Below are 18,224 nucleotides of genomic sequence, written 5' to 3'. Positions count from 1 at the left end.
ATCCTTATAGCTGTTTTGTTTCCTCCATGGTTAGAAACTAGTAAGGCATCTAAAACTATAATATTTACACTTTTTAAACAATAGGCTGTGTTCATGCAGATTCTTACAGTAAGCTCATTTCCACTGCTGCTGGAAAGCTGCAACCAAGAAACTGATTTGCTGCACTTTAATGGTGGTGAAACAGCGTTCTGTGTCACCCAGCATGTAGTCTAGTAGCTGCCACCTTGGCAGCCAGTACTTAACAGGTGATATCAAAACGCAGCCAGCACTCTTCCAGCCATTGAGGAATGCTGCTGCCTAAATAGTGGATGCTGCAGTGATGGAAAATTAACGATGGAGAGTGTTCTGGGTGTAGACAGGCTGGTGAAGAACTTTGCCCACAAGAAACAAATCATTTGTACAAGGGGGCAACAGAGACTCTCCAAGAGTGCAGACAAGTGCTCTGGGTGGTCACAATACTGCATGCAGAGTTTCTGAAAACTTACACATTGAGGAAGCCTGCAATGCAGGCAATTGCTAGTCCCCACTTTGCCTGCTAATGCAGGACAAGGGAAAAGTAGATGAAGCCTTCTTGAATACAAAGTTTGTATATCCCAGAACTGCAACAGTGAGATGTGACAGGGATCAACAGCAGCATCCTGGAGCCACCTGAGAGTGACAAGTAGCCTCAATCATGTAAAAACCAGCCTAGGCAACATGTCTGGTCTGGTACATGAGACATAGCAAGTACAAGGTGTCAATGAGGACAAAGAATTGTTTCAGAGGGACTGGAGTAAAAGCTGTCTCTTCTATGAGAGCGGTCATTTTACAACACATGGCATTGAAACTCATGATGGGGAGGGATTTTTGATATTTATTATTGACCTCAATTGGGAGATCCATACACCAGAAGGGTAAAAAGAGCAGAAGAAAAAATTCCTATTTGAAATTTGGGATTGAATTTCCAGAGCCCAAATATGAGCACTAAATTATTCGAGGTTATGGTGGCTTGCACCATGCATTTGGAGTTGTGCAGAGGGATACCTGAGATGAGAACACTCCTATGCAAGTCGCTGATGATTTATGGAACTTGATAAGATCTGCTTTTGTGAGACCTACCACTTTGGTTAAAAGTTGCAGAGAATTAAAAGCTCCAAAGGGAACCAGTTCAGGAAGGACAGGCATATTTTAATATGAAATCTCTGGGAAATGTTATGCAGGCCCTTCAGCCCAAGTCCATGCTGACCATCAGGCACCCATCTACACTGATCCCACAATAATCCAACTTTTATTCTCCTCACCTTCCCTCAGATTCTGCCATTCACCCACACACTAGGGGCAATCCACAGTGGCCAACTACCTCACGTCCATGAGATATGGGAGGAAACCACGAGGTCACAGGGAGAACATGCAAACTCCACATCCACAGCACCAGAGATCAGGACTGAGCCCAGATTGCTGGAATTGTGAGGCAATGGATCTACTCGCTGAGCCATATGCCACTGGTTGAGCCGTATCTGTTTCATGTTAAGAAACGTTTACCACAGGAAATGTTGACATTAAAGTTCCACTGTAGCAATAGCCACATACAGAAAGGGAATCAAATGCAGATACAGAGAAGAGAAAAGGTGCCTGAAGCAGATATTTATATTTTGTCATATATTCTAATACAGAGTCAAGATTCACTCAGTGATAGTAGTCTTACCGGTGAGTCAGTAGGTGATACTTCCATAGTCAAGAAAATGAAACATGTAATATTGGCCAGAACTTTGGGGATGAGGTAGTCTCCACAGATGGCAGTGCCATCTTTCAGATGTAATATTAAAATAAATCCTCATCTATTCACTCGGGTGGATGTAAAAGAACCCACAGCTTAGTAAGAAAAAAACAGGCAATTTCTCCCAGAACCCAGACTAAAATTAGTCTCTCAAACAATATCAGTAAAGAGACATGCACTGCCTAGTTATTTTTCACAGTGTTTGTGTGACAGAGCTGTGCTATCTCCCTACATTGCCATTGCAGCTACATTTCAGAAGTTCTCCATGGACTTCGAAGCATTTGCAATATATTAAGGATGCAGAAGTAGTCATATAAATGCAGATTTATAACTGCTTTAAGTTCTTAAAGCAGCTGCATCTATTTCCTATTGCAATAAATACAATCTTTGAACTCTGAATATACAGATAGCATTGTATCTTTCTCATGTCTAGCGGGAGATTTGGAATTAAACTCCTGAATTTAAATGTCTGTTTAATCTTGTTTTTACATTATTAAATACTATTTACTATATAAAGAAAAAAATGCAAACTTATTATCTTTTAAAAATTATACAAGTTTTGGCTGTTATAAATAATGCAACTTACCAATTGGGTGTTCACAACAAAGACAAAGTAATAATTTATTCTTCAGCTTGCAGTGCTTGAACAAAGTACTATTTTCCAAGATTTCATTCATTCATTCATTCATTCATTCATTCATTCATTCATTCATTCATTCATTGCCTTTGGTGAGATCTCTTGCAAACTTATTTTCTATTTTCTTTCAATGGGGATGCACAGTTCTTTCTTCCCTTCCTCACTGCAAAGAGAGATCTGCTAATTTTAACCTCCATGTCATTTGGGCACTTGTACCCACACACACTGGAGTACTGCACAATGCATGTAGGGAGTGACAAACTCAGGGTTTAGCTGAGCTCTATATATTCTGTGCATTCTGACCCAGCCAAGTAAAACCATATTATAGATGTCAGAAACAAATGGTCCAAAGATTTTTTTTTGAACACAAAGCTTTTCAAGAAGGATTCATTACTTCTTTGGCACAATTTATTTTGGCCGTGTTTAAGGATTAAAAAGAACAAACACTGCAGTAAGTAGCAGGGTATAGAAATTGCAATGGACCCAGAATTTCAAACACTCAGGCATTCTCCAAATATCCTGTGTCCCAGACCGATCATTTTTATCCTGCATTGCTGTGAAAGTTCCGACTGTCAACGAGAAACAAGCAAGCAGAAATGATTGTTTCTGAGTTGACTCAAATTAAAGTTAAACAAATGTAGACAGACATTTGCAAGGATGCAAATTGTAGAATACTTTGCAAAGCAATGTTGAAGACTCGAAGCAGTGAATATTGATGGAGTAAAATGCTGCACTAGTCGGTTGCTCTCTAGTAACCCGAGAGTTCTATTCTTCCTATGGGAATCTAAGCCATGTGGTGGGCAACAAGGCTTAGCCTGTAAGCAATGCTTCCCATTGACAAGGCTCTCCTCAACACACGGTCAGCTTCTATGTGCAGACAGATGACTCCGATGACTTTGCAGCATTTCTTCTGAGCTCTCCTGTAATCCTGTACTGTCACCCACTTACATATTCATGGATCAACAAACAATCTGCTGGAGGAACTGAGCAGCATCTCTGTGGGAGGGGGAGGAATTGTTCTCATTTTGGGTCAAAACCCTGCATCAGGACCAGTCGACCCAACACGTCAACAATTCCTTCCCCCCCACAGATGCTGCTTGACCCGCTGAGTTTGTCCAGCAGATTGTTTTTCGCTCCAGGTTCCAGCAGCTTCAGACTCTTGTGTCTACAGAGTCATGGAGTCAGTACAGAAACAGGCCAACAGGCCCCTCAGCCCACCATGTCCATGCTGACCAACAAACGCCCATCTACACTAACGCCGTTTACCAGCACTTGGCCATGCCTTGGCAATTCAAGTGCTTGTCTAGGTACTTTGTAAATATTGTGAGAGTATCTGCCTCCACCACCCCCTCAGGCAGTGCGTCCCAGATTCCAATCACTCTCTGGGTGAGAAAATTCTTCCTCAGATTCCCTCTAAGCTGCTTCCCCCTTACCCTAAATCTATCCCCTCTTGTTTTAGCAAGTAATAAAATAAAATTTGGAAATACAGACAAAAGCTCTTATCAATAATGATGACTATGGCACCACCAAATTGTCATAAAAAGCCATCTGTCTCACCAGAGATCTTCAGGGAATGAAACCCGCTGCACCTCACCCAGGCTAATCGATACATGACTCCAGACCCACCAATGCAGTTGACTCTTAGTTGCCTCCCCAGGTCAGGGGCATTTACAGATGGACAACAAATCCTAACCTAGAGAAGCCAGAATTCTCTCCACTTTAGACATTGGGAAGATGATGCTGTTGTCTTCAGCCTTGTTACAACCTCTAGTCTTTTTCTGTCAACTCTACCTGCACTCCTCACAACCTGGGCACCATCTCAGGCTAATTCCATCCATTTCTTGGACCCCACTCGACCTCATGCTGGGCTTCCAGATCTTTATCTTTTTAAATGCAAAGATCAGCATTGCCTCTGCTTTAGCCAATCTGCCATTAAACCTTCATCCACGCTATTCCCAGCGACAGCTTTGGCTATTTTAGTATTCTGCAGAACACAAAACACTGGAAGAACTCAGCGAGTCAGGCAGCATCTATGAAGGGAAATGGACAGTCGACGTTTCGGGTCGGGACCCTTCATCTAGACTGAAACATAGGGGTTATACAGCCACTAGCAAAAGGCAGAGGGAAGGAGTGGAGCACGAGCTGGCAGGTGATAGGTGGATCCAGGTGAGGGTGGGGGGGGGGGGGATTGATAGGCAGTTGGGGGAGGGGGGAGAGTGGGAATGGCACCAGAAGCTGGGAGGTGATAGGTGGAGGTGACAGGTGGAGGTGACAAAGGGCTGAAGATGATGGAACCTGACAGGACAGGAAGGTGGAGCCTGGAATGAAGGGAGGGAGGTGGGGAGGGGAACCAGTGGGAGGGGTGTGTGGGTGATGGGCAGATGGAGGAGGGTGAGGGAGGGTAAAGAGAGAGGGTGATGGGGGCCGGGTGGATCAGGAGGGGAGAGAAAAGGGAAAAGGAACAGAGGGGAGCAGCTACTGAAAGTTGGAGAATGCAATGTTCATGCCGCCTGGTTGTTGACCACCCAGGTGGAATATGAGGTTCTGTTCCTCTAAGTTGCGTCAAGCCTTAACCTGGCAGTGGAGGAGGCCGAGGACAGACATGTTGTTGTGGGAGTGGGAAGGAGAATTAAAATGGCTGGCAAACGGGGAGGTCCAGACGGCCACGGCGGACGGAGCGAAGGTGCTCTGTGAAGCCGTCACCCAACTTGCGAACGATCTCACTGGTGTAGAGGAAGCCACAACGGGAGCAGTAGATGCAATAAGTAACGCCAGGGCATCCCAATGTGAAAGACTGCCTCACCTGGAAGGGCTGTTTAGGGCCCTGGATGAGGGGGCAGGTGTAGGCACTAGGGTTACACCTCTTGCAGTTACAGCGGAGAGTGCCTGAGGAGGAAAGGGGTTCGGTGGGGAGTGATGAGTGGACTGGGGAGTCATGGAGAGAGTGGTCCCTGAGGAAAGTGGAGAGGGGAGGGGAGGCTTCCATCACCCACTGGTTCCCCTTCCTACCTCCCTCCCTTTATTCCAACTGCAGTCTCTTGTGTCTCCTGTATTTTCCTGGCTGCCCTCCCATTCTATACCTTCCATAAGCTAACTCAGCAAAAAACACTATGTTATTTCAGCTCTTTCATGGTTCTTGCTGGTGTGCATTGACTCTTAATCCTTCAGTGGCGTCTTTACTTTCTTAGAAGGATAAGGAGGTTCGGCGCGTCACTGACCACTAACAAACTTCCACAGATGTACTGTTGAAAGTATCCTGACTGGTTGCATCATGGTCTGGTACAGCAATTCAAATGTGCAGGAACATAAGAAGCTGCAGAGAGTAGTGGACTCAGCTCAATACATCACGGGGACATCCCTCCCCACCATCAGTCATACCTACACGAGGCAGTAGCTCAAGAAGGCAACATCCACCATCAAAGATCCCCCCAATCCAGGCCACATCATCTTTTTGCAGCTACCATTGGGCAGGAGATACAGAAGCCTGAAGTCCCACACAACCAGTTTCAAGAACAGTTACTTCCCTTCAACCATTTGGTTCTTGAAGCAACCCGCATAACCCTGATCGCTGCCTCAGTATAGCAACACTATGACCACTTTGACCATTTTGCACTACAATGGACTTTGCTTTTTTGGTCTAATTGTGTTCTTTCTTGTAAATATTGTGTATAATTTATGTTTAATTTACGGTTCTCTCGTGAATGTTGTGTCTCTGATGCTATGTGCCTGTGATGCTGCTTCAAGTAAGTTTTTCATAGCACCTGTGCATACACGTACTCGTGCATATGACAATAAACTCGACTTTGGCTTTGAAGCTTTTTCCAAGGTAGAAAACCCCTCCCTACAGTTTTCTCCGCTCCTCTAACTCTTGCCTCCAAGACATCTGAGCCCAGCTTTCCATCATCAGATTGTGATAGCAGTGCCATCAGCTGTGGGAAATTCTTTATTAAGCTGCTCCTTCTTTCAATATTCCTGCTGAACTTCCACAGCTCTATCTTTTGTATTCACTTATAAACAATTAAATCATTAATTTCTTCAAACTCTGATGAAAGATTGTCCATTAAGTCCAACCCTCTGCCCACTGATAAAGCTGAATGCAGTGTGCTCCCCTCACTCGTCTCTTCCATCATCGTATTTCTCCCTCTCTCCACTCTCTCCCCTGTCGTCGCTCTCTACCCCGAGTCAAGAATAACCCAGAACAGGCAAAACAAACACAAGTCCTTCTTGGAGTCTGTGGATCACCCTCACATCAAGCCATACTCATTCTTCTGTCAAAGGAACTTCAAGTCATATTTTTAATAAGCAGTTTAAATATTTCACTTACTTAAAATTCTTAAGAATCAATTGAAATTTCTCCACTTTTTAATTGTAATGGGCTGAGTAGGATGTGTGATGAAACTGCCTCAGATGTTTACTCCAATTAGTGACCGTTGTCTTGGTGCTTTATTCCTATTGGATAGTTTAACAATTATTATCTGGGTGGCTAGTGACATCAGGTGTATAAATGTAAAGCATATGCGGCTAATGGTAAAGTAGGTTGAGTTTACTGAAGGTAAGAAACTGGATGGATGTTTTTTGTTTGTAAATGTAGGTATTATTTAAGTTTATTAAACTTTTGCTAGGGTAATGTTTAAATGTACTTTTAGACTGCTATTAGCAGTAAGCTTAAATGAGTTGAGTAATTATTTAGGACATTCCTGTCCTACACTGTAATATCTGCAAGTAATATTTAAAGACTGGAAGGAGTGGTCTTCTCTTTCTTAAACCAGGGTTTTGTAGCTCACCAGGACAAGGCACAACAGAAAATGTCCTTGATACAACAAGTTCAAGAAAACCTGGAGCAACAGGTAAATTGGTTGGGGTGGGAGGAAATGAAATAACTTTTTTTAACTAAAAGTATTGGGTTTATCTCTAAGTACCTACTTGGTCTGTCCTAGATGGCAGAATACTAGTTTTTTGTTTAAAAAAAAAAAATTCTTATAGTTGCTTGACTACCATCTGAAATTCGATTGGGTATGATGACTTGACTCCATTTGGTGCCGATCAGGAGCTGAATGTAGTTGGATCGATCTGGTTAATTACAACGACACTCAGCTCCTGATTGGCACCAAATGGAATCAAGTCATCATAACCAATCGAATTTCAGGTGGTAGTCAAGTAACTATAAGAAGAGCACCTGATAGCTGACTAGAATTCTTGAATGCTTGCCAACATTAAATCCTATCCACAATTATTTACTAATTTTGATGTATTTTGCTGATGACCTGTTGTCTCTATTTCTGACTAGCTGCCTCAAATATAGGCAATTATACACTCTTTCAGAATTTGGTTGATCGTGGCAAATCTGCTACTTGTGAGCTCTACCTGTGACCAGGTACCTACTGCATGCACTAGTGCTAAAGAACTTCCCTGCTGTACAGACCATCTGTGAACTAGCAGAACAAGGAGTAAAAACTTTCAGCAGCAGCTGCCAGTGGTACCAAACCAATAGTGGACAAGCTGGAACCTCAAAGTAAAAACACTTAAAATTGTTTTTGCTTGGATATTTGTAGATAAATTCTACTTCTACTGATCAGAAATCCAGAAGTAGCTGGCTTGCTTTAACTTGAATCCCAGCTCTACTTGGGGCTCTATCTAAACTGGCCCCTTTGGAATGTTTTTGTAGCAGCTTGCTTAAAAAGGAAGTTTGCTCCCAATGGCTAACCTGCCAAACTTGACACATTCTTTGTAGGCAGATCAACAGATTTATGGAAGTTATTTACATGGAGACCATTAGTCAATCTTTCCATTACAAAGTGGTGAATTTTGATAGCATTGGTATGATTTCTTTCCCTCCAAGAAACTGCATCCTTTAACCTGTGTTCCAGTTTCAGCTGCCAATGAGTATGCCTGCAAAGGCTTGGACGAGCTGGAAGATAATCTTCCCATCCTTCACCAGGCTACAGACCAGGTTGGTATAATGCTCAATCTTAAGATGGTGGGGAATTGTTCTCTCTATCAAATAAGCTAGGTAACTTTCTATTTGTTCCCATTGCCTCAAATGATCCAAAACTTCACAACTAAAAGCAGTGAGAGAAAGCTAGTGGCTTTAATGGCAAACAGTAACTTGTAAAGGTTGAGGGTAATGCAGTTGCTGGTATGGACTTTAAAGCATCATAGGCTTCAAGACGAAAGCCACAATAAAAGCATAAATAGGATAAGTAACAAATGAGTATTTTGCTCTAGAGAGCAGTATACAATGGAGATTACCACAGGTCATTAATAGGACCAATGCTTTTATTGCATTAATAACTAGGTGCACTAGAGTGCACTTAACTGAGGAAGATGGTAATAAGCTGGTGAAATGGAAAGATAAGTAGCAGAAATTTAATACCGAGAAGTATAAACTTGTAGTGGGAGGAAATCTTAAAAGAAATATCACATTTGGGGATGAATGCCCATACCTGAGGCAGTACAAGTTGGTGGTTAAAGTGCAGCATCATGGCACAGGATGAAAGGTGGTGGTTGAAGAATGTTTATTTAAAAATGCCTGAAGTATTGTTCTCTGCCAGAAATTGGGTTGGTAGGGGAAGGAGAATATTTAAAAACTTGAGTGGATTGAATAAAATTATTGTAGAGATGAGAAACATGAGTAATTAGACCAGAGGGTAGAATAGTTTTTTTTTGGGGGGGGAGGGGGTGAAAGATGGTGGGAAGACAATGCAACTGTTACATTTTGGGGGTCCAGAAATACAGTATGGCATGAAGGTGTTTTTTTTTGCCAATAAGAAACTGTATTGTTGTTGGAGTCTAAAATCTACTGCTGGGGAATTGGGCAAATTCAATTGGCTTCAAAAGTGGTTGCCAAGCATGTGAAAGGTAACTGCAGTTTTATGGAGAGGGCAAGAGTGGAACAAGTGGGATTGCCCTTGGGGTGATGGTCTGTGCTGTAACAATTGCAATTCTGAAACTGAGTTGCTACACTTGGAGTCTGAGTATATTGTAAATTGTATAGAGCATTAACTGAAATGAAACTTGAGTTGCTATTTGACCTGTTATCCAATATTACAGGTCCTTGCTGAAACCAAGGAATTGGTGACATTGACACCTTCCAGTGTAAAGGAGTCTGTAATGGAAGTTGCAGACATAACGACAACGGCAGTACAAGATGACCTAGAAAGGAGTAAAGGTGCTGTGGGCCAACTGGTGACCACTGGCAACAACACTACACTCCAAATCTGAGGAGTTGCTTAATCAGCTCCCTATGACCGAGGAAGAACTAGGTAACTACAAATCAGGCCTGCTATCAACTGTAATATCTACTCCATTGAATATTGAACATGGAGTGCAGTGGTCTTTTGCCATGAATCAATCTTGCTTTATTTTTATTTAAATTCCATGAATGTCTGTGATTGCAAGAGTTGCAGCTGAATCTGAGTAACTTTGGCTTATTGTTTCATCCTGATAAGGTGGCTATTGCCACTGAAGGCTGTTATGGACTCAGTGAAAGTCCCTTTAAGATAGAGAGTGTGTGTGTATGTGTGTGTGGGGCGTGCTTACGTCAATAGAAGATAAAGGACGTAATGACGTTGTTGAAGAAGAAGAAGAAGAAGAAGAAGAGAGAGAGAGAAGGGAGAGAGACACCAGCCTGCTTGTTTTCTCTATCGATGGATGAGAAACAATAACTGTGTTTGCCACTGAAATCCATGTATGGAAGTTGGAAGTAATCCGGTGGAGTTCACTTTGTTGCTGACCTGTAGAAGGAAACAGGTATTTGTATGTGGACGACCACGGTTCGGATGCTTTTCGGGGTGAGGAAGTCACTACCGAGTAAACACTGAAGTGTCGTTTGGGTTCCATCGTGGAACATTTGGATTTCGTATGTACTCTCTCTATGTTTTCTACATCTACATCTTATCTTCAGACAACGGTGGTTGTTGAAGAAGCCCTTGCTCACGTTTCACCTTATGGCTTGCGGAACTGAACTTTAAGAACCATTCAGGAACTGGGAGTTTTGGACTTTGTCACACACACACACGAAGAGTTTAGTTTTGGGGTTAACGTTCGAGGTTTAACATTTTTGAATTCTAACATACTAACATTTTTACTTTTATTTTACGTATTATCATAAGTAGTGATTAATAAGATAGTTTTAACACTGAATCATGCTCAGTGTGTTTCTTTTGTTGCTGGTTCGTGACAAAATTGGGGGCTGGTCCGGGATAGTTCCCAAGGTTAACGAGTGTCGTCTGGGATTGTACCCCAGATTGACGAGATTTGTTCGGGATTCAATCCAAAGATTTTTGAGGGAGGTCTGATAAATTCTTTTGAATTGGCTTGTGTGTGTGGAAACCAGCAGCAATGGATATTAAGGCATTTTTGGAGTCACCAACCCAAAAGGGATTGGAGGTGGCGAAAAAGGATGATTTGATAAAGATTGCTACAAGGTTAAACCTTACAGAAGTAAAGCAGTCTATGAGAAAGGCAGATATTCAGAGACTGATAGCTGGCCATTATGTGGAAAAGAAGGTGTTTGAGAAGGAAGTGTTAAAACAGTTTCCTGGCAGTGAAATAGCAATTTCTGAGGCACAGGTGCAGTTGGCAAAGATAGAAGCTGAACGAGAACAAACCCAGTTAAAGATAGAAGCTGAACGCGAGCAAACCCAGTTAAAGATAGAAGCTGAACGAGAGGAAAAGAGATTAGAGGCCGAACAAAAGCTAACTCAGATGAAGATAGAGGCTGATCTAGCAATGAAGCAGATGGAATTGAAGAGGATGGAGCTGGATAACGAGGAGAAAAAGAGGCAGCATGAGTTACAAATGAAGCGTAGGAGTTCGGAATCTGATTCTGATGATGGTTTTTCAGCCAGCAGGGAGGTTCGATTAGTCCCTCCTTTTGAAGAAGATCAGGTTGATCAGTATTTCCAACATTTTGAAAAGGTTGCTGTGAGTTCAAACTGGCCAAGGAAAGGATGGGCTCTTATGGTACAGAGTGTGATTAAAGGTAAAGCTCAAAAAGCTTATTCTGCTTTGTCTGTTGAGGATGCAGCTGATTATACCAAGGTAAAACAAGCTATTTTGAAGGCCTATGAATTGGTCCCTGAGGCTTATAGACAAAAATTCAGAGACTTGAGGAAATCTGCAGATCAGACTTATATGGAATTTGCCAATGGAAAGAGAATATGTTTTGAACGATGGTACATGGCTAAAAATGTAGATGGGGATTTTGATAAATTGAAAGAATTGATACTAGTGGAAGACTTTAAAAGATGTGTTCCAGCTGAATTAACAACATATTTAAATGAAAAGGCAGTGGAAACTTTACAAGAAACTGCTAGGTTGGCAGATGATTATGCTTTAACCCATAAATCCAAATGGGGACAACCTAAAACCTTTCAAAAGAGTTACAAAGACAATCCAGGTAAACCGGAGATTAAATTGGGAGGTAATCAAAAAGGAAAGGATGAAAAGAAGCCAGGGCTGGAGAAACCTGTTGAGCGTACTTGTTATTACTGTAGGAAACCTGGCCACGTGATATCTAATTGTGCCCTTTTGAAGAAAAAGAAGGAAGCTGGGCCCAATGCTTGTTTTCAGGCAATTAAAAATCAAAAAGGTTTAGGAGATGCTGTTAAAGATCAGTCCTTGCAAGAGGGAAAAGCGGAAAAGTTGGAGGAGGTGAGAAAAGAATTCCGTTCGTATGTATCAGAGGGTTTTGTTTCACTGAATGATGAGTCACCCCAGGTGCCAGTGAAAATTCTTAGAGATACTGGGGCTAGTCAATCTCTCTTGCTGGACAGTGTTTTAAATTTTGGTGAAGAAAGTGACACTGGTGAAGTAAATCTAGTACGAGGCGTTACAGGTGAGACCATGTCTGTCCCTTTTCACAGGGTGATTTTAAAGTCAAAGTTCGTAGAAGGACCAGTCGAGATAGGGATAAGACCTAGTTTGCCAGTGGAAGGAGTTTCTTTGTTATTGGGAAATGACCTTGCAAATGGAGAAAGTGATCCTGTGGTACGGTTAACAACCAAACCAAGGATTGATGAGTCTGAGGATGATCCAGATGTTTACCCATCATGTGCAGTGACTCGAGCTAGAGCTAAAGAATTAGCCAAGACAGACAGTCTGGTGCAGTCTGATGTAGTTCCTTGTGACAGTCCTAAACAGGAAGAAAATTTTGATGCCTTATCTGAGACTTTTCTGTCTTCACTGGAGGATCAACATCCTTACAGTGAGCCTGAATTTAAAGATTTGTCTTTGTCGAGGAAGGATTTTATGGTGGAACAGACAAAGGACCCTGAGTTGACAGAATTGAAAGAAAAAGCACTCTCATGTGAGGAGATTGAAAAGGTGCCAACTGGATACTATGTCAAAAATGGAGTGTTAATGAGGAAATGGAGACCTCCTCATGTTCCTGTTACTGAGGAATGGGAAGTTATTCATCAGGTTGTTGTTCCAAAAGTTTATAGGGATGAGATTTTAAACCTGGCCCATAGTATGCCTTTGGGTGGTCATTTTGGTGTGAATAAAACTGTAGGGAAGATCTTGAAACAATTCTATTGGCCTGGTTTGAGAAAAGATGTGGTGATGTTTTGTCGAACCTGCCACACATGTCAGATGGTAGGTAAACCAAATCAAAAACCTCCTGTGGCTCCTTTGAAACCAATTCCTGCTTTTGGTGAACCCTTTTCGAAGGTGATTGTGGACTGTGTTGGTCCATTACCAAAGTCTAAGACTGGAAATCAGTATTTGTTAACCATCATGTGTGCCACTTCTAGATTTCCAGAAGCAATACCCCTTAGAAATATTAAGGCCAAGACGGTGTCAAAGGCTCTTGTAAAATTTTTTACCTTGTTTGGTTTGCCAAAAGAAATCCAATCTGATCAAGGTAGTAATTTTATGTCAAAAATTTTTCAACAAATAGTCTATGAGCTGGGAGCAAAGCAGATTGTATCATCTGCATATCACCCAGAATCTCAAGGAGCTCTGGAGAGATTTCATTCTACTCTCAAAAATATGCTGAAGACTTATTGCTTTGAAAACACCAAGGATTGGGACGAAGGTATCCATTTACTTTTGTTTGCCGTTAGAGAATCGATCCAGGAGTCAATCGGATTTAGTCCGTTTGAGCTTGTGTTTGGACATAGGGTGAGAGGACCTTTGGAGTTATTAAGAGAGCAATGGGTTAATGAGGAAGTTCACTTGAGTCTGTTGGACTATGTCCAAAAATTTAAAACTCGGTTGGAGAGAGTCTGCCAGCTAGCGAGAGAGAATCTGAAAACAAGCCAGATAAGAATGAAGACATATTTTGATAGACGTGCTCGGCCTAGGACATTCGCAGTGGGGCAAAAGGTGTTGGTATTTTTCCCTAGCCAAAATAATCCCTTGCAAGCTCGTTTTTCTGGACCCTATGTTATTGAATCTCGAGTGACTGATCTAACATATATAATCAAAACACCAGATAGACGCAAGAAAACACAACTCTGTCACGTAAACATGCTAAAACCTTATTATGAGAGGGATTCAGTGGTGGCCTTGGTGGATGGTGTAAAGGTTGTTTCTAGAATGCCTGATGTTGATGTTGAGGAAGGCCAATTTAGACCAAATATTGTTCCATCGAAACTAAAAAACCAAAATATCATGGAGAACCTTGAAACGAAGTTGGACCATTTACAAGTTTCACAAAAACACCAGATGAGAGAATTAATTTTAAAATTTAAAAATCTGTTCCCAGATGTTCCAAACAGAACATCGGTAATTACCCATGATGTTGATGTTGGGGATGCAAAACCAATCAAACAACACCCATATCGAATGAATGTGGAAAAAAGTAAACTTGTTGATCAGGAAATAAAATACATGTTGGAAAATGATATTATTAGACATTCTGCTTCAAATTGGAGTTCGCCCTGTGTTATTGTACCTAAACCTGATGGAACTGTTAGATTTTGCACAGATTACAGGAAAGTGAATGCTGTAACAAAGTCAGATGCTTACCCTATTCCTAGGGTGGATGATTGCATAGACAGAGTGGGAAAGGCAAAATTTCTTACAAAGATTGACCTATTAAAAGGGTACTGGTGTGTTCCATTAACAGATAGAGGAAGGGAGATTTCAGCCTTTGTAACCCCTTCTGGATTGTATGAATACAATGTTTTGCCATTTGGAATGAAAAATGCTCCGGCAACATTTCAAAGAATGATTAATTCAGTGATTCATGGGTTAAAACATACAGATGCCTACATTGACGACTTAGTGACTGGGAATGATACTTGGGAAGATCACATCTCTGCGTTAGAAAGGTTGTTTGAAAGACTTTCCAAGGCTAACCTTACAGTTAACTTGGCTAAAAGTGAATTTGGCCATGCCACTGTGACGTATCTTGGTTATGTTGTAGGTCAAGGCAAGCAAGCTCCTGTTCAGGTAAAAGTTCAAGCAATATCTGAGTTCCCTATTCCCACAGGTACGAGGACTGTTAGAAGATTTTTGGGAATGGTTGGATATTATCGAAAATTTTGTAAAAATTTTGCTGATATTGCTCTTCCCCTAACTAATCTTCAGAAGAAGGGAGTAAAGTTTGTTTGGACAGATTCTTGTCAAGAAGCATTTGAGAAGCTGAAAGCCATTTTATGCTACCATCCTGTGCTCAAAACACCTGACTTTGAAAAGCCATTTTCATTAGCAGTAGATGCCAGTGATGAAGCTGCAGGAGCTGTGTTGTTGCAGAAGGGTGACCTTGATGATATTGACCATCCTGTAGCTTACTTTTCAAAGAAATTTAATGAGCATCAAAAGAATTATTCCACCATAGAGAAAGAATTACTGTCGCTTGTTTTAGCCTTGCAACATTTCAGTGTATATGTTTGCACCGCTCAGAAACCATTGACTGTGTATACAGATCATAACCCATTGGTGTTTCTGAGCCGAGTCAAAAACAAGAACAGAAGGCTGTTAAACTGGAGTTTAATTTTGCAAGAGTTTGATCTCATGATAACTCACATTAAAGGCAAAGATAATGTGATTGCTGATTGTCTTTCCCGATGTTAAATGGGAAACATGTATCTGTACTAATCTGATAGTCTGTAGTTGTGTAGCATGATAATTATTAACATTACTAACTCTATGCGCGGTTAAAATTTTCTTGGGAAAATTTTTTTTTAGGTGGGAGGTGTTATGGACTCAGTGAAAGTCCCTTTAAGATAGAGAGTGTGTGTGTATGTGTGTGTGGGGCGTGCTTACGTCAATAGAAGATAAAGGACGTAATGACGTTGTTGAAGAAGAAGAAGAAGAGAGAGAGAGAAGGGAGAGAGACACCAGCCTGCTTGTTTTCTCTATCGATGGATGAGAAACAATAACTGTGTTTGCCACTGAAATCCATGTATGGAAGTTGGAAGTAATCCGGTGGAGTTCACTTTGTTGCTGACCTGTAGAAGGAAACAGGTATTTGTATGTGGACGACCACGGTTCGGATGCTTTTCGGGGTGAGGAAGTCACTACCGAGTAAACACTGAAGTGTCGTTTGGGTTCCATCGTGGAACATTTGGATTTCGTATGTACTCTCTCTATGTTTTCTACATCTACATCTTATCTTCAGACAACGGTGGTTGTTGAAGAAGCCCTTGCTCACGTTTCACCTTATGGCTTGCGGAACTGAACTTTAAGAACCATTCAGGAACTGGGAGTTTTGGACTTTGTCACACACACACACGAAGAGTTTAGTTTTGGGGTTAACGTTCGAGGTTTAACATTTTTGAATTCTAACATACTAACATTTTTACTTTTATTTTACGTATTATCATAAGTAGTGATTAATAAGATAGTTTTAACACTGAATCATGCTCAGTGTGTTTCTTTTGTTGCTGGTTCGTGACAAAATACTGATACTGCAACCGGACAAGAGCAGAGTTATTACGTTCACTTGGATCTTTAATTTCTAAGGCTTGAATTTGTGCATACCAATATTCCATAGCTAGGGTGGAGCAGGCCAAGAAAAATGGTGAAGAGATTCTCTCCCACCTCCACAAGCTTGTGGATCTAGTAAGAACTGCATTGTGTATTGGCTATCACCTGACATTTTGGCAGTGATCAATTCTTGCTGTATCTTTGAGTAATTCATTACCAAATGGGTGCTTTAAGCTTGGAGAACTGATGTCCTTTATTTCCCTACTGGATATTTGTTTTAAATTGTTAAGCAATGACCAGTTGCTCTAACAGTACCCAGTTGTCAAGCTGTTTTCGTTCTAGCCTGTCTTTTGCATATTAATTCTATGCTTATCTTGCAAGAATGTGACTATTGGGGTATGAACAATTTCTAGATTGAAATGGCAAAGAAAGGAACAGATTCAGCATATGCCAAATTACAAGAGATCCAAGTGTCTCTGAATGAGAGATTGATTGACCAGAGCAAGCAGCAGCCTGATGAGAAAATGCAAGGGTTTTCTGAAAAATCAGGTATGATTTTAAAAACTAATGCAAGGACAGGCAAACTCTCCTACTCCCACAAATATGCAAGTTCTTGATTCCTGACAGTTGGATCTTGAATGGTTCAGCACTCTCCTAATTCACTAGGTTTAATTGCTATGCCCTTACTGGACCAGAAGTACTCTAATTTGGCAGGCTAATTGAATAATGCATATGCCAGTATACTTTAAATGATTCATTGCAGTCTGTCACCTGAGGACCAGTCATTATAGATGTTACTAGCTCCACTTGAACTCCAGACAATCTATTGCTATTAGACTAGACCCTTGACCAAGAATATCCTTGTAATATTTCTCAATTACTACTCTTTCTTCACTTGTAATATAAACTTTGCTGAAAGCCATTAGCGGTCATCTTGCTTGGTAACCTTGAATGTTCCTATCATTCTAGCTGGTCAAGCTATTGGCTCTGGAAATAATACTAGGCAATTTAATTATCTGCTTTCCCTCAATGGTTGGGGGAACCAAGAATTGACACTACAATTTTTTTTTTGTCCAGCAGCTTGAATCTCAATCACTAGCCATGACTTGTAATCTTTCTGACCAACTGCAAACCATCTGCCAAACCCTGGCTTCAAATCTTCACGGATTACCAGAGCACATTGAAGAGCAAGTACAGCACATCAGTAAGTAGGCAGCAGAGATCTCCAGTACCCTGTCCTCAGCAGCCACCTACCAAGATCTATCTGTACAATTCCTGGCACAGTAAAGAGCAACTGATGAAGATCAGTGAGGGAATAGATTGCATAATGGATTATGTCCATCATAATACTCACCTTGACTGGTTGGTGGGACTCTTCATCCCACAGCTGACTGAAGATGAGGAGCCAGTAGGAATGGTGCAACCTAGAATTGATGAACCACAATAGATGAACCTTTACTCTGAATCGAGCATTCATTTGAACAATACTTGTGGCACACCTAGACTGTGGGGGCAGAGTCCATCAGTGTTCTTGGAATGACTGGTCCTATTAGGAATGAGTAAGAATTCCACATCAAGATTGGTAATAGGCTTGTATTTTACACTTCAGATGTTAATGCAGTGAGCTGTTCAGGTGATTAATTCTAGTCAAGTGCTTTGTAATTGTAACTGGTCTACCTTGCTATGAAAATTGTGGAACCTTTGTAACTAAAACAATTGCATGTAAATAATGAGTTGTGCATTCAATTCCATGTCTTCCCATTGAAGCCTATAAATGGATCTGCAAGAACTGCAGGCTGCTATTACTTTAACTGTCAAACTTAATTGCATGAAATAACACTTGACTACACAAAGCAGGTTACAATACCAATGCACAATTCAAATTTCCCTTTAACAGCTCTAATTGCATTGGCTTGTAGAATTTTGCATCTGACATTGACTGAGCTAATCTTC

At 41.3% G+C, this 18,224-nt stretch overlaps 1 protein-coding gene across 1 annotated transcript; it reads left to right on the top strand.

The window, feature by feature from the left end:
* The first annotated feature begins 7,198 nt into the window (after positions 1-7,198).
* On the top strand, positions 7,199-16,990 carry LOC127582711 (perilipin-3-like). The gene is given in 8 exon segments (XM_052038272.1): positions 7,199-7,240; positions 7,814-7,848; positions 7,850-7,905; positions 8,261-8,343; positions 9,444-9,604; positions 9,606-9,684; positions 16,685-16,820; positions 16,938-16,990. Coding segments are annotated over 8 exon segments (645 nt in total).
* The last annotated feature ends 1,234 nt before the right edge of the window (positions 16,991-18,224 follow it).

Source organism: Pristis pectinata, chromosome 24 (genome assembly GCF_009764475.1).
Source record: "Pristis pectinata isolate sPriPec2 chromosome 24, sPriPec2.1.pri, whole genome shotgun sequence".
Lineage (NCBI taxonomy): Eukaryota > Metazoa > Chordata > Chondrichthyes > Rhinopristiformes > Pristidae > Pristis > Pristis pectinata.
Note: the sequence above shows the minus strand (reverse complement) of the source record. Positions and strands in the feature narration are given on the sequence as shown.